This window comes from Diceros bicornis, chromosome 27 (assembly GCF_020826845.1).
Source record: "Diceros bicornis minor isolate mBicDic1 chromosome 27, mDicBic1.mat.cur, whole genome shotgun sequence".
NCBI lineage: Eukaryota > Metazoa > Chordata > Mammalia > Perissodactyla > Rhinocerotidae > Diceros > Diceros bicornis.
In genome coordinates this window covers 39,179,531-39,192,465 of record NC_080766.1, presented here as the reverse complement: position 1 = coordinate 39,192,465, position 12,935 = coordinate 39,179,531, and the positions used below count along the sequence as shown (strand labels likewise).

General features: G+C 33.8%; 1 protein-coding gene across 3 annotated transcripts in view; it reads left to right on the top strand.

Moving 5' to 3' along the window:
• Positions 1 to 12,935, top strand: part of BRWD1 (bromodomain and WD repeat domain containing 1) — a 121,860-nt gene that overhangs the window by 77,753 nt on the left and 31,172 nt on the right. For all 3 annotated transcript variants that reach the window (XM_058523115.1, XM_058523114.1, XM_058523113.1), the window contains exons 26-34: positions 790 to 914; positions 1,824 to 1,906; positions 5,242 to 5,353; positions 5,994 to 6,055; positions 8,694 to 8,849; positions 9,078 to 9,198; positions 10,194 to 10,319; positions 11,803 to 11,875; positions 12,832 to 12,873. In XM_058523115.1, the coding sequence (XP_058379098.1) occupies positions 790 to 914; positions 1,824 to 1,906; positions 5,242 to 5,353; positions 5,994 to 6,055; positions 8,694 to 8,849; positions 9,078 to 9,198; positions 10,194 to 10,319; positions 11,803 to 11,875; positions 12,832 to 12,873 (900 nt within the window). The remainder of the gene's footprint in view (positions 1 to 789; positions 915 to 1,823; positions 1,907 to 5,241; positions 5,354 to 5,993; positions 6,056 to 8,693; positions 8,850 to 9,077; positions 9,199 to 10,193; positions 10,320 to 11,802; positions 11,876 to 12,831; positions 12,874 to 12,935) is intronic.

Genomic DNA, 12,935 nt, shown 5'->3' with positions numbered 1-12,935 from the left:
TGTAGGAACCTAACTCTATCTCCTCTAGGACCAATGGTTAAGTATTCACTAATTTAGTGTTCTAGGTGGCTTTGTAGAACATGACTGCTGTGAATAATGACAATCAACTGTACTTAGCACTTTGGTACATTGTAACAGTCACATATTTGTGCGATGAATAAAGGGTGAATGATCTCTTGTATTCTTGGTATTAGGGAAACAGATTTTAGGGGGAAGGCTAATTATGGCACATCCATTGATGGGTACTCCATCATGGTAGGGACTTGCTCCTGTTCATGTTCTGTCCCTACTGCCTGGCATAGGTCACGGCCCAGAGTAGATGCTCAACAAATATTTACTGAAATATATTAGATAGAAATTTAATATTCAAGGTTTTGAAGAATATTTAATAAGTTAAATGCTTACACACTTTGATTTGCATGATATAAAATTACATAAATGAAAATGTGTCTCTAGGAAGAGAAGAAAACCACAAGGAAATTCACACTATTCACAGTGGTTGTCTTTAGATACTGAGCTGATTGGTGATTTGTGTGTTCCTTCTTATACTTTTGTGGTGTATTTTCTAATGTGAGTATATATTCCTTACATTAGAAACAGTATTAAACGTCTATCTTCAAAAAGATGTGAAGATTAACTGTAGCAAAAATGATTGTAATTAATGGTAAATTAAACTTGTCTGCTGGTTTGGTATGATGACTTAATTTGGCAATATGTGAAGAATTATAGTCTTAAGGAATTGCTTTATTTTAACTATTTTAAACATTCTTTTAAAAATGTCTGTTAAAGGATCAAGAATTGGTCAAAATAGTTGGAATACGATATGAAGTTGGGCCCCCTACACTCTGTTGCCTCAAACTAGCATTTATAGATCCTGCAACTGGAAAACTTACAGACAGATCTTTCTCTATTAGGTATGTGTTATTTTTTTTATGAAATTATTTAAATTTAGATTTTCCCTCTTGCTGATTAGCATGCCCTTTCCATTTAGCTGCAGGGTAAATAGTGGACATCCCAAGATGTTGGTTGAAGTTCTGATAGATGGGAGCCCATTAGAAGTAAAAATAGGGGTGCTACAGTAACAATTAGGCATTGACATGTTTTATCAACTTTTCCATGCCAATCAAATGTGTAGAGAATTCTGGTTTGTAGGGGAAATTGCTTCCACCTTTGTTTTTGAGAAAATTTAGAATAATTTGCTAAACCTGTGCTGTCCAATATGGTAGCCATTAGCCACAAGTGGCTATTGAGCACTTGAAATGTGGCTGATTTGAATTGAGTGTGACGTAAGTGTACACACTAGATTTTGAAGACTTGGTATGAAGACAAAGAATGTACAGTATCTCATTACTTTGTGTTGATTACATGGTACAACAATATTAAGGATATATTGGGTTAAATAAAATACACTTAAAATAAATTTCAGTGGTTTCTTTTTACTTTTATGTTTTGATTAGGAAGATTGGCCCTGAGCTAACATCTGTTGCCAATCTTCCTCTTTTTGGTTGAGGAAGCTTGTCCCTGAGTAACATCTGTGCTAATCTTCCTCTATTTTGTATATGGATACCGCCACAGCATGGCTTGATGAGTGGTGTGTAGGTCTGTGCCCGGGATCCGAACCTGTGAACCCTGGGCCACCGAAGTGGAGTGTGCAAACTTAACCACTATGCCACTGGGCTTAGTCCTATTTTTACTTTTTTTTAATAAGGCTTGTTGAAAATTATAAATGAGCGTATGTGGCTCCTGTTGTATTTCTTTTGGACAGTGTTGCTCGACTGTAATCTGTTGTGCAGGGAATCCCATGATCTTTTATTGTCGTTCAGGTATCACGATATGCCGGATGTTATTGACTTTCTTGTCTTGCGTCAATTTTATGATGAAGCAAGACAGAGGAATTGGCAGTCCTGTAAGTCCCTAAGTCTGTTTTTATTGTTTTATATACCCTTAGAGATTAATCTCTCATTTCATGGGTCTAATTTTTTGGTTGTAGTGCTTATTATGGTGGAGTGTAAATTCTGGAAAGAAAATAGAAGTGAATGATAAGTAAGCTTTGCCTAGGGCTTGGTACCTCCTACTGCTCCTTAGTAGACTTTTTAGCCATGCAACATTTCTTCTGTTCTTATGGTATGTGACATTTAGAAGGGATTATTTCTTACACATTGAATATAGGCTAGAGTAGACCTTTTATTTCCTTCAGACTTCCCCACACTGCATTATCTCTCATTATTGTTAATATGACACTGATATAACTCACAAAATTATTCTACGATGTAAAACAATGAGAAAGTTGAAAAATAATGCAGATTTCACACTGGTAATGTTCTGGCATACCAGGATATTTTACCTTTGCTGTCATGTCAACCCAGACTTAAATAGGTTGACTTGAGGAAACCATTCTTTAAAAAAATAAACAATTTTTATAACACTTATGCTTTATAACCGTGAAGTGTGTGAGTGGACAGAAAAAATAAACTCACCTCAGTGTAGGCACTAACTTACTTGAATGTGGTTGTCATGGTGACCATGTAAGGTGGGCTGGTGGGTTCACTGGCTTAGACTTGTGTAGGTCATTAATCTCCTCAGGACATAATTGATGACTGTAATTAGGCCAGGTAGTATCAATTAGCAGCTGTAGCACCCGTTTCATGTATTACTCATGTATAATATATATGAAAAGTGTCATGTTACTTTTCAGTATGGAATGCTGTCTGGGGAGCTCATGTGTTGTTTGACTTTAGTCACTTAGGATAGCTTATTCTGTTTTTGTCAGTTTTGGTCTTTTAAACAAATATTGTTTTACCCAGGCTGTGCCATCTGGTGTACACATTCATAAATGGTATTAAGACTTCATTAATTTTCTTAGTTTCTGCTGCCTTTTTCTACAGGTACTACAAATAGGTAAATTTTAGATAAATTCCCTGAGCCATCTTTATTTGAAACGAAAGATTGTCAGAAAGTGAGGCCACTCTTGGTAGACTATTTTTAACGTTAATGTCCTCACAAGTAATCAAGGTTATTTTGGGACTAGAGCTAAAGGAAAGTTTTCTTGAAGAAAAACATGTAGCCACAAAAAAATAAAAATGAGACAACTGGAATATGTGGGAGTTAACAGCACATACAGCCAAGTCCCAAAGAACTTTAAAGTTTCCTATCTATTACGTTTTTTCAACCCTCGTGACGTGTAAGTTAGAAGCTCTCATTTTGTTCTGCCAACATGTTCGTTCAGAATTATTTTTAAACTTAAATCGGTACAGCTAAATTCTAAAGATGTTTCCCAATTGCCTCTTGTAATTTAGTGGTTTTTGTTATTTTTGTGGTTGAGAAATTATTTTACCAGATCTTCTATAGTAATTAATTCATTTTTGCTCCTCCATAAAATCTCACCTATTTTCCTGAAGTTTGAGCAGTGCTATTAGAGGAAGTTGCTTGTTTCTCTTTTTACTGTGTCGAGAACTTAACCTCAGCAGCTGTTTATCCCACTCGTGAATAACCAAAACAGGTTTATTTGAAAATTCTTAATGGAATAGAAAAGCCAGTTTGTACCATGAGAAAACTAATTTTTTAGGGCTCCTTTTAATTTAGAGTGTTAGCTTTACACTGAAGAAATATTTTTATCTAAACCTGAAAGTCTCTTCTCGTATTAGATAAATAGGGAAGAAAAAATTATAAAGTTAATTCTTGGTATCAAAGACTGACTCTCTTATAACCATATGTTTTTATATTAGGCTTCTGAAAATGAAGCTACTGGATTTGTTACTGTTAATTAATTAATAATATTAATTGTAATAAGTCTTGTAATTGATATTTATGGTAAATTAGGTTATTTACATTATAGAATTGGACTAAAACCATGGTATTATATAAAATTTTTAGTATATGCCTTTCATTAAAAAAATTAGAAAAAATTTATTAAGATTTCTAAAGTTGAAGTTTTGCTTTGGAATATCTATATTAATGAAATACTATCAAAAGTAGAATTTTATTAATGATAGAGAGGTGGGTAGAGGGATGAGGGTCTTAGGGGTTTGTAGTGATTTTGAATTAAAATAGACACAAGAGTCATGTTTACATGAGTTTGAAAATATAATAAGAACCTTAAAACATGGAGCTCCAATAGTTGTGGTGTTGCTATTTTTTTCAGTATTACAAAATTCACTGTAAGCATGCTTTTTTTAGTCAAGACTATTTTTGTGAATATTTTATTATGTAAATGTTCTCTTTCTTGGGGGTGAAATGTAGCTGTAATTTTGATTGGTGTTCTTTCTGTACAACTTTCCTTGAAGAAAGAATTGTAATCTACCAAAGAATTATTAAGGCTGGATAAGTGACTTTTTTTTTTTTTCTTATTGATTTTGTTTTGAAAACAGTGGGCTGGATGAGAAGGAAGAGATAGGGTTCTTACAGCACTCTATGTTTCTTTTGTAATATATGTAAAACAAAGATCAAATGCAGTTTATTTCTCTAGAAGTGTTACTGTTATAGAATACATAGAAATGTGTATAATCTAAAATCACTGAAGTCAGTTGAAATATTTATTCCACAGTTATTTTGGTTTGTATAGGGGCCCTCCTAAGATCTGATTGCTTGCTTTTATATTATGCTGAGATAATAGAATATGTAGATGTTTAATTCTTTTAAATAATAAATATGTAAGCATTTTCGAGGGTACATTTAGACCTGATTTTTGTTATGAGATCTTAAGAATTAGAACACTTTTACGTGGAGATATTTATATAGGAACAACTCTAGAATAATCATGGATTAAATTCTGATCATAGTTACTTTTATAATTTATTCTTCAGGAAATGTTATATTTCATAAGTATGCATTTAATTATTAAACAAGTGTTTATTGGTAGTATATATTATTGTAAGAGATTTTTGTGTTTTGTTAAACTTTGTTCTTATTTCATGTTGTAAAATGTAGTAGAACTTATTTTGTAGTGGGTGTTTGGATTCACTAAGCAACTGAACCTAGTCATAAACCATTTTAGTCTGTTATGTGATATGGCTATATACCTTCAGGAAGTTGCTGAGTATAACATCTTTTTTACATGTATTTTATCACTGAAGATTGTTGGGAAGTGGGGAAGGATGGCTACTTTTGAGATAAATATATACTTTGATTTCTGTTTTTATCTGTATCATATGGTATTTTGTAAGTTATATTTTATAAAAATATAACATTAAAAATGTTAATGTTAGCAAATTGGTGTCTCAGACTTGGTCATCTCTATTATAGGTGACAGGTTCCGTTCTATCATTGACGACGCTTGGTGGTTTGGAACAGTGTTAAGTCAAGAGCCGTATCAGCGACAGTACCCTGATAGTCATTTCCAGTGTTACATTGTTAGGTCTGTATGCAGATGAAAATGAATCATCTACAAATCTTTGTTCATCGTGACATGTTGAATGAATAACTAATATGTTTCAGATTAAAAACCCACAATTTAATCTGTCATTAGTCATGTGAGTCTCACCTCTGCAGTGTCTCTCTAGCATGCCCCTGTCTGTCGTTTCTCGTTCACTGGTGCCCCCCTTGATGCAGTTCTGCTCGCTTGCCTGGGACCATCTCTGTAGCCTCCTAATGTTTCCTCAACCTAATATTGCAAATTATTGTTCAGGAGCACATAGTACATAATTTTCCTTGTCAAAAATATCTTTGCTGCCTTTCCATTGGCTGTGGAAAGAAGTCCAGGTTCTGAAGCATGGCATTCATGCCTTCACACTGTCTTGGAGTTTTTCTTCACTTACCCTGGTTATAGGCCACACAGGATTTCTGGTTTCGACCTTGAACCCGCCATACATTTTTTACACTTCTTTCTTATAGTGTATCCTTCTAAAAATATTTTACTGTTAATATTTAAACTTCATTGCTACAGTGAGGTTAATTTTCACATTTTCTCTCTGTTTACTCTTATAGTGAATACCTAGTTATTAGCCACAACTTGTCTTTATGAAAGGCTAGCCAGACTTTTTTTTTGGTTTTAACAGATGGGACAATACTGAAATTGAAAAACTTAGCCCATGGGACATGGAACCAATTCCTGATAATGGTATGTAATTGTTAAGTAATGAAAATATTTTACTTTTATGTTTTCAATTTTTTCTCTTACTAATGCACATAGAGGCCATTAGTATTCTTTGAGAAATGTTTTCAAATTATTATGGTAACAGTGAGCTTTACTAAAAGAAGTCAATAGAATTATGTGTATCTGGGTCATTAATTCTTATCCTAAGTTTCCAGCTTGATGCTGGCTGTATCTTCTGTCTGTCATTTCTCATGTAACCCTAACATTTCTCATGTAGCCCTGCTTTAAACTCTTCCTGACTTCCTTCACATGGGCACCATTTCCTTCTCCTCATCCGTACTCTATTATCCTTGTTCTTCCTTTAAAGAAAAACTCTAACTTGACTTCCATTTCTCTTCTGCTTTAGCTCAACTGGTCTCTCTTACTCTGGATTGTCTGTTTCTTTCCTATGAGAGAGAGATATGTCTCTGTTCCAGAGTCAGCCTTTTCCTCCAGTGTTTGCCATCCCACTGCTTTTAACTTCTGTTGGCCCTGGTACTTAGACCTAGTTCATTCTCTCTAACAATTTTAGTTTTCTCCTTTCTTTCTCTATTCAAGTTTGAATTTGTCTCTCCTACCTTAAAACATCTTTCATTTGACTTTACTGAACATTTTAGCTGTTGACTTATTTCCCTCTTGCTACACTTTTTGAAGGAGAGCTCTGTATCTCTTGCCTCCATTTCTTTGCTATCAAGCTGTCTTCCATATTAGTGTTTATTCAGCATAAAGACATGCAAAAACTTTTGTCCTTCCACCCTCACCATTTTTTGGCACATGAAATCTTTGCTGCATGAGGTTTTCCTGTGTGTGTCTTAGGGGTCAAGTCCTTTGCTCTTGTGTTTTACCCTCTGACATGTCTCCATCAACCATTGTCTTACTTTACTTTGGAAATAAGAATTTTTTATGAAAGTAAAGATTTTTTTTCAAAAAATTTTTTTCTATTAACTGTACTCTTGAAAGTCATCAGTGACTCCCTTTGTTAGATTTTCTTTTGAGCTTAGTATCTTACAAATAATATTTACCAATATGAAATGATATTTTGCACTGTATAAAGCATATAATAGATAAGTAAAAACCAACATTTTTTGAGATCTTACTCTGTAAGAACTTTATATGTATCAATTCATTTAATCCTACTCTCAGGTTGATGCTCTATTATTAATTTTATAGATGAAGGAACTAAGACTCAGAGGGTTTTCAGTAACTTGTCTAAAGTCACACATCTAGAAAGGATAGGAGTTTGGATTCTAACCCAAGCCATCTGGCTCCAACCAGCAGTTAATTTTAACGGCCGTTTACAGCTGCTTTTTCATAAAGGATATTACAAATCAGTGAAAGCACTTAGACAAAGAGATTTTTACATGTTAACAAGGCCAGTAAGCCTCTAGAAGAATTGTCAAAAGACATGAGCAGGCAGAAAAATAAATTTGGAGGCATGTGAAGAGAGGCTCAGTTGCATTAACAGTCTCAGAAATGTATGTTAAAGTAACAGTAAAATATCGTTTTATCTATTAGATTGTTAGATTGATGTTTATCTTTTAGTTCTGTTGAAATTTTCTCCTTTTATTTATAATTTTCAAGAAAATGTTCTCTGCATATTTACGTTGCCTTTTGTTCTTTTTTAAAATGTGCACTCTCGTCTGTGGCCATAGCATTCTGAATGTACCTGATCTCGTCTAAAATGTGCACTCTCTTTCATTATCAATTTTTATCATACTTTTTTTTTTTTTTTTTTAGTGAGGAAGATTAGCCCTGAGCTAACATCTGTTGCCAGTCCTCCTCTTTTTTTTGCTGAGGCAGATAGGCCCTGGGCTAACATCTCTCCCCATCTTCCTCTACTTTATATGTGGGACACCTGCCACAGCATGGCTTGATAAGCAGTGGGTAGGTCCACGCCCAGAATCTGAATCCGTGACCCCGGGCCACTGAAGTGGAGCATGCAAACTTAGCCACCATGCCACCGGGCTGGCCCCTGTCTTACTTTTTTAATATTTCATTTTGAGATAATTTCAGACTTAGAGTGTTAACAAAAATAGTGCAAAGAATTTCTGAATACCGAGTTTTCTCAAATGTTAACATCTTACATAACTACAGTTATCAAAATCAGGAAATTATCATTGATACAATTCTAATCTATAGACGTTACTCAAATTTTGACTATTGTACAAATGTCCTTCACACGTTGCGTTTCATTACCATGTCTTCTCAGTCTCCTTTAATCTGGGATCCCTGAGTCTTTCCATTATCTTTCATGACCATGACACATTTAAAGAGTACTGACCAGTCATTTTGTAGAATTTCCCTCAGTTCGAGTTTGTCTGCTGTTTCCTCATGATTAAATCCAGGGTTTGCATTTCTGGCAAGAGTGTCAGAGAGGTGGTGATGTGTGCTTCTCAGTGCATCATATCGGGAGGCATGTGATAACAATTTGTCGTGTTACTGGGGGTGTTAACTTGAATTATTTGACTTAGGTGGTGTCTGCCAGGTTTCTCTGCGAAAAGTAATTACTTTTTCCTTTGTAATTAGTGTCTTATTTATGAGCTTTGACAATTGACTTTAAATATAGTGTACATTTGTTTTTTGGTTTGATTTTTTTTTTTCTTTTTTTTGATGGAATTCATAGTTGATCCACCTGAAGAATTAGGAGCTAGTATTTCTGTCACTTCAGATGAGCTAGAGAAATTGCTCTACAAACCAGAAGATGGTGAATGGGGTCAGAAATCGAGAGATGAGGAATGTGAACGAATTATTAGTGGTATAGATCAACTTTTGAATCTTGGTAAGTTTTTTTAGGGTGAAAAGTTTCATGCTCAACTTTTCTTTTCCACAAAAGTATTTTAAAATAGTAGCATAATTGTGGTTGTGTTCTTTACTACAATTTCTATTTGTTACCTTTTGGTTAAGCCTGCAGTATTCAATATAGCTCTATTTTATGAATGATTTGTAGAGAACTATCACTTAGAGGTAATGAATTTATTGATAAAAATTCTTCTGTCTGCCCTCACAGATATAGCAGCAGCTTTTGCAGGTCCAGTTGACCTATGTACGTATCCGAAGTACTGTACTGTGGTAGCTTATCCAACTGACCTTTACACAATTCGAATGAGACTTGTTAATCGATTTTACAGGTTGGTAGAAACCTACTTCAAAAATAGTTTGAAAAGATATTTGGCCATACCAGCTAGAGTGAATAGAGGTAGTGTTGGTTGATGGTGACGTTGGTGGAGTGGGGGCTGATTAACATTATTTTCTATTTCATTCTCTTCTTTCATAATAGTAATTTCTTGGTCCTGTGTGTAAGACATTGTGTTAGATGTCTGTAGGTAGGTAGGGAGAGAACCTGGATAATAAAAAATATCATGTATCATGTTTCATTCCTCAATCTTTAGGAGTCTGCTTGTCTTACAAATTTTGATAAGTAGTTAGAAATTATATTTGTTTTTTAATGTAAACATTCCTATTTAGCTGCTCCATTTAGAAATAAAATTTAGATAATAATTGGATTATGGCCTTTGAAAGTTTAATTCCCTAGGGTTATCAACTTTTTATCTCTGGCTTCTAGAACACGGATAACTATAAAATTTCCTATTCCAAATGACTTTTTTTTTGCAATTGATAATATTTTATTTTCTGTGCTTTAACAACTACGAGAAATTACCATTACAAAAAACTGACTTCTTGAGTCCACCTTGTTGGTGTAATTTATCTCTGTAGTCAAACATGGGATTGTGCGTTTGATCAGAAACCACTTTGCCAGTTTACAGTGACATTGACTCTCTTAGGATTGATGGTATTTAACACATTTTCTTCGTTGAGTCTCAACAGCTTTGAACATTTCTGTAGGCAGCATGAAAAGGGAAGGTTGCTCTGTTGGTTTTCTGGACGTGATTACGTGATCTGTTAAGATTTTTGGTCCTTAAGCATGTTCTCTGCAGTTCAGCATCCAGTATAATTGCTTATCACTATGATCAAGTTGACAGCAGTAGAAGGTTATTCATTGTAACTTTCCACTTATGGTTTAATTAGTATGTCATGCTGGTTTAACGTGCTGGATTTTTTAACTTGGTCTCCTTTCTGTCTTTTCATTTTTTAAGCCCTAAATTGCCTACTTTTTGTTTTGAAGGAGGCTATCTGCATTAGTTTGGGAAGTCAGATACATAGAACATAATGCCAGAACATTTAATGAACCTGAGAGTGTAATTGCAAGATCAGCTAAGAAGATAACTGACCAACTTTTAAAATTTATCAAGTAAGTCATCTCATGTTATAGATGTTGTGGGAAAGTGACTTTGCATCTTATGCTCTTGGCAACCATCCGGTTCTTAATTTTTGCTGTCTGGATTACGCCCTTTTAATGTGTTACTTTAAATGACATTTCTTTATGTACTTATTGTGATTATAATTTCAGTAAACGAATGAGAAATTGAACAATCCAATTTTTCCTACTTTTAAAATTTTGAAATAATTTATACTACAGAGAGTTGCCTTGTATATACCCTTCACCTGGTTTCCCCTTAGGTAAACATTTTACCTAACTGTGGTGTCCTTATGAAATGTTAAGAAATTATCCTTGGTACAATACTATTGACTAAAGTGTAGAACTTATTTGCATTTCATCAGTTTTTACATTAGTGTCCTTTTTCTGTTTCAGGATCCAATCCAGAATCCCCATTGCATTCACTGTTTTATTTTCTTGGTCCTTTTAACTTGGTTCCTAGTCTTTCTTTCATGACCTCATTATTTTTAATGAGGATTAGACACTTATTTTCTAGAGTGTGCTTAATTTGGGTTTGTCTGATGTTTTCTCATGATTAGATTGAGTTTTAATCTATTTTGGGTTGTATCCTGTGTGAGTGAGTGCATATATATGAATATTCCACATGCTTTCTTGCATTGGGAAATCAATTTGGAATAGTAGGATGAAAACTGACCTGGAAATTGAGATCCAAGTTCTAACCTAGTCTGTTCTAGTGAACATTCTTTGTGACTTTGGACAAATTACTCAGCCTGTTTCCTTTAAAATTAATGAATTTTGCTATATGATCTTAAATGCCTTTTCCCATAGCTATTAAAATTCTTGAAAGAATCATATTAGAGAAAGTAATTTATAAGCTGTGCCGTTATTTTCAACATCTAGCTATACACTAGGGAATTACTGATTCTAGTCTATTTCACTTTCCTGGGTTGAATGTGTCCCATGTCTGGAGAACTTACTACTGTTTCCCCAGAACTTTCCTCTTTTCTTCTTCAGGAAGATCACATACTCATTCTCATCTCCTTCATGCCTAGATATATCCATACTTGAGCATTCTTTCTTCTTCTGTGTACAGTGAAGTTAGATATAATTTGCTTTAATTCTATTTCCTTTTTTCCTTCTATTCTCTTTTATCTCAAATCAGCCATTTTCCTGGTACTCACTGCATAAATATTACTAGTGATGATACTTAGAAAAACTCATTTGTGTATTCATCCAATTGAGGCCATACATATGTTATTTCTGGATTACTAGCTTAATTTCTGTACCTACTTAACTGAAAAAAAAAACTAACTTTCAATATTATAAAATGGTCAGTTCTTTCCACAGAGGGTAGAGTAGTAAAAACCTGATATTCCTCTGCTTGAAATTAGGTATGCATGGTTGGGGACTGTTTATATCTTAACCTGTAGTGTAAATCTTTGTCAACAGTAACTATATCTGCATACTGTTAAAAAAGTGAAAAATTGTTTTTTAGGAATCAAGACTGTACAAATATCTCAGAACTTTCTAACACTTCTGAAAATGATGAGCAAAATGCCGAGGATTTGGTATGAAGTTTGTCAATTGTATAATGATTTTTCTTAATTTCAAATGGTAACTTAAAAATAATGGATGATGTAGAAAATGTTGGTTATCTTATCAGTTCTTGCTGTATTCCAATGAATTATGAAAATAGGGCTTTTGATAAAAATAGTTTTTTTTTTAATCTAGATGGTCAATGAAGTAATTTGTTTCAGCCAATAATTGATATCAAATAAACAAAATATGTATAAGTGAATGACTTAGGTGCAGGATATGTTCTCTTTCCACATTTTAGCTAGAGAAAGGTGTATTATAGGTACTTTGGAAATATTTTTGGTAAAACCAATATCTGAGAGTTGGATTTAATTGTAATTAAAAATTAATGAACTTTACCATATTCAGAGTACCCTAAAGTCTTTCACTCTGGATGGTATTGAAGTGTAAGTAAAGGCAAATATCAGTTATGTGTAATTTCACTTCATACAGAATCAGGCTGCTGTTTGGAGTTGTAGGAAGGATATTCTTAAAAACAGTATAGTGTCAATTTCTATACAAACTCTTATTGTAGTGCACTGATTTTCATGCTAATTTATATTGGAATAAAAATGGATATACTAATAAGTGATTTAGAGATGAGAAAATGTGTAGAGTACAAAATCCAGGACTGTAGGAGATTTTGTTTCTGGGGTTTTCTGGATAGAGGTAAAACAGAAATTTAAAGCGTGTAGGACATGCACAAAGCAACTTTTTATAGCTTTGTTTTGGAATTAGTGCATGTTCTTAGAGAATGTAAAGGTTTGTTAAGAATGGTTGGTTTGTTGGAGTCTGGGTGCCACAAAGATCATCTGATAGAGTCTTTTGAGATTTTTTGTTAACAAATTGTAACCTAATAAGACCTAATGTCTTTGGTGTGCTTTTTATTAGGATTATTACATTTCTAATGAGAAGATTAATACTTAAGGTGCTCTGATTTTATTCCTAGGATGATAGTGATCTTCCTAAAACATCTTCTGGAAGAAGGAGAGTAAGTTAATCTGCCTCATTGACCTTTGTTGTTTACTTCTTCTTTGTTTTAAAATCAACCTA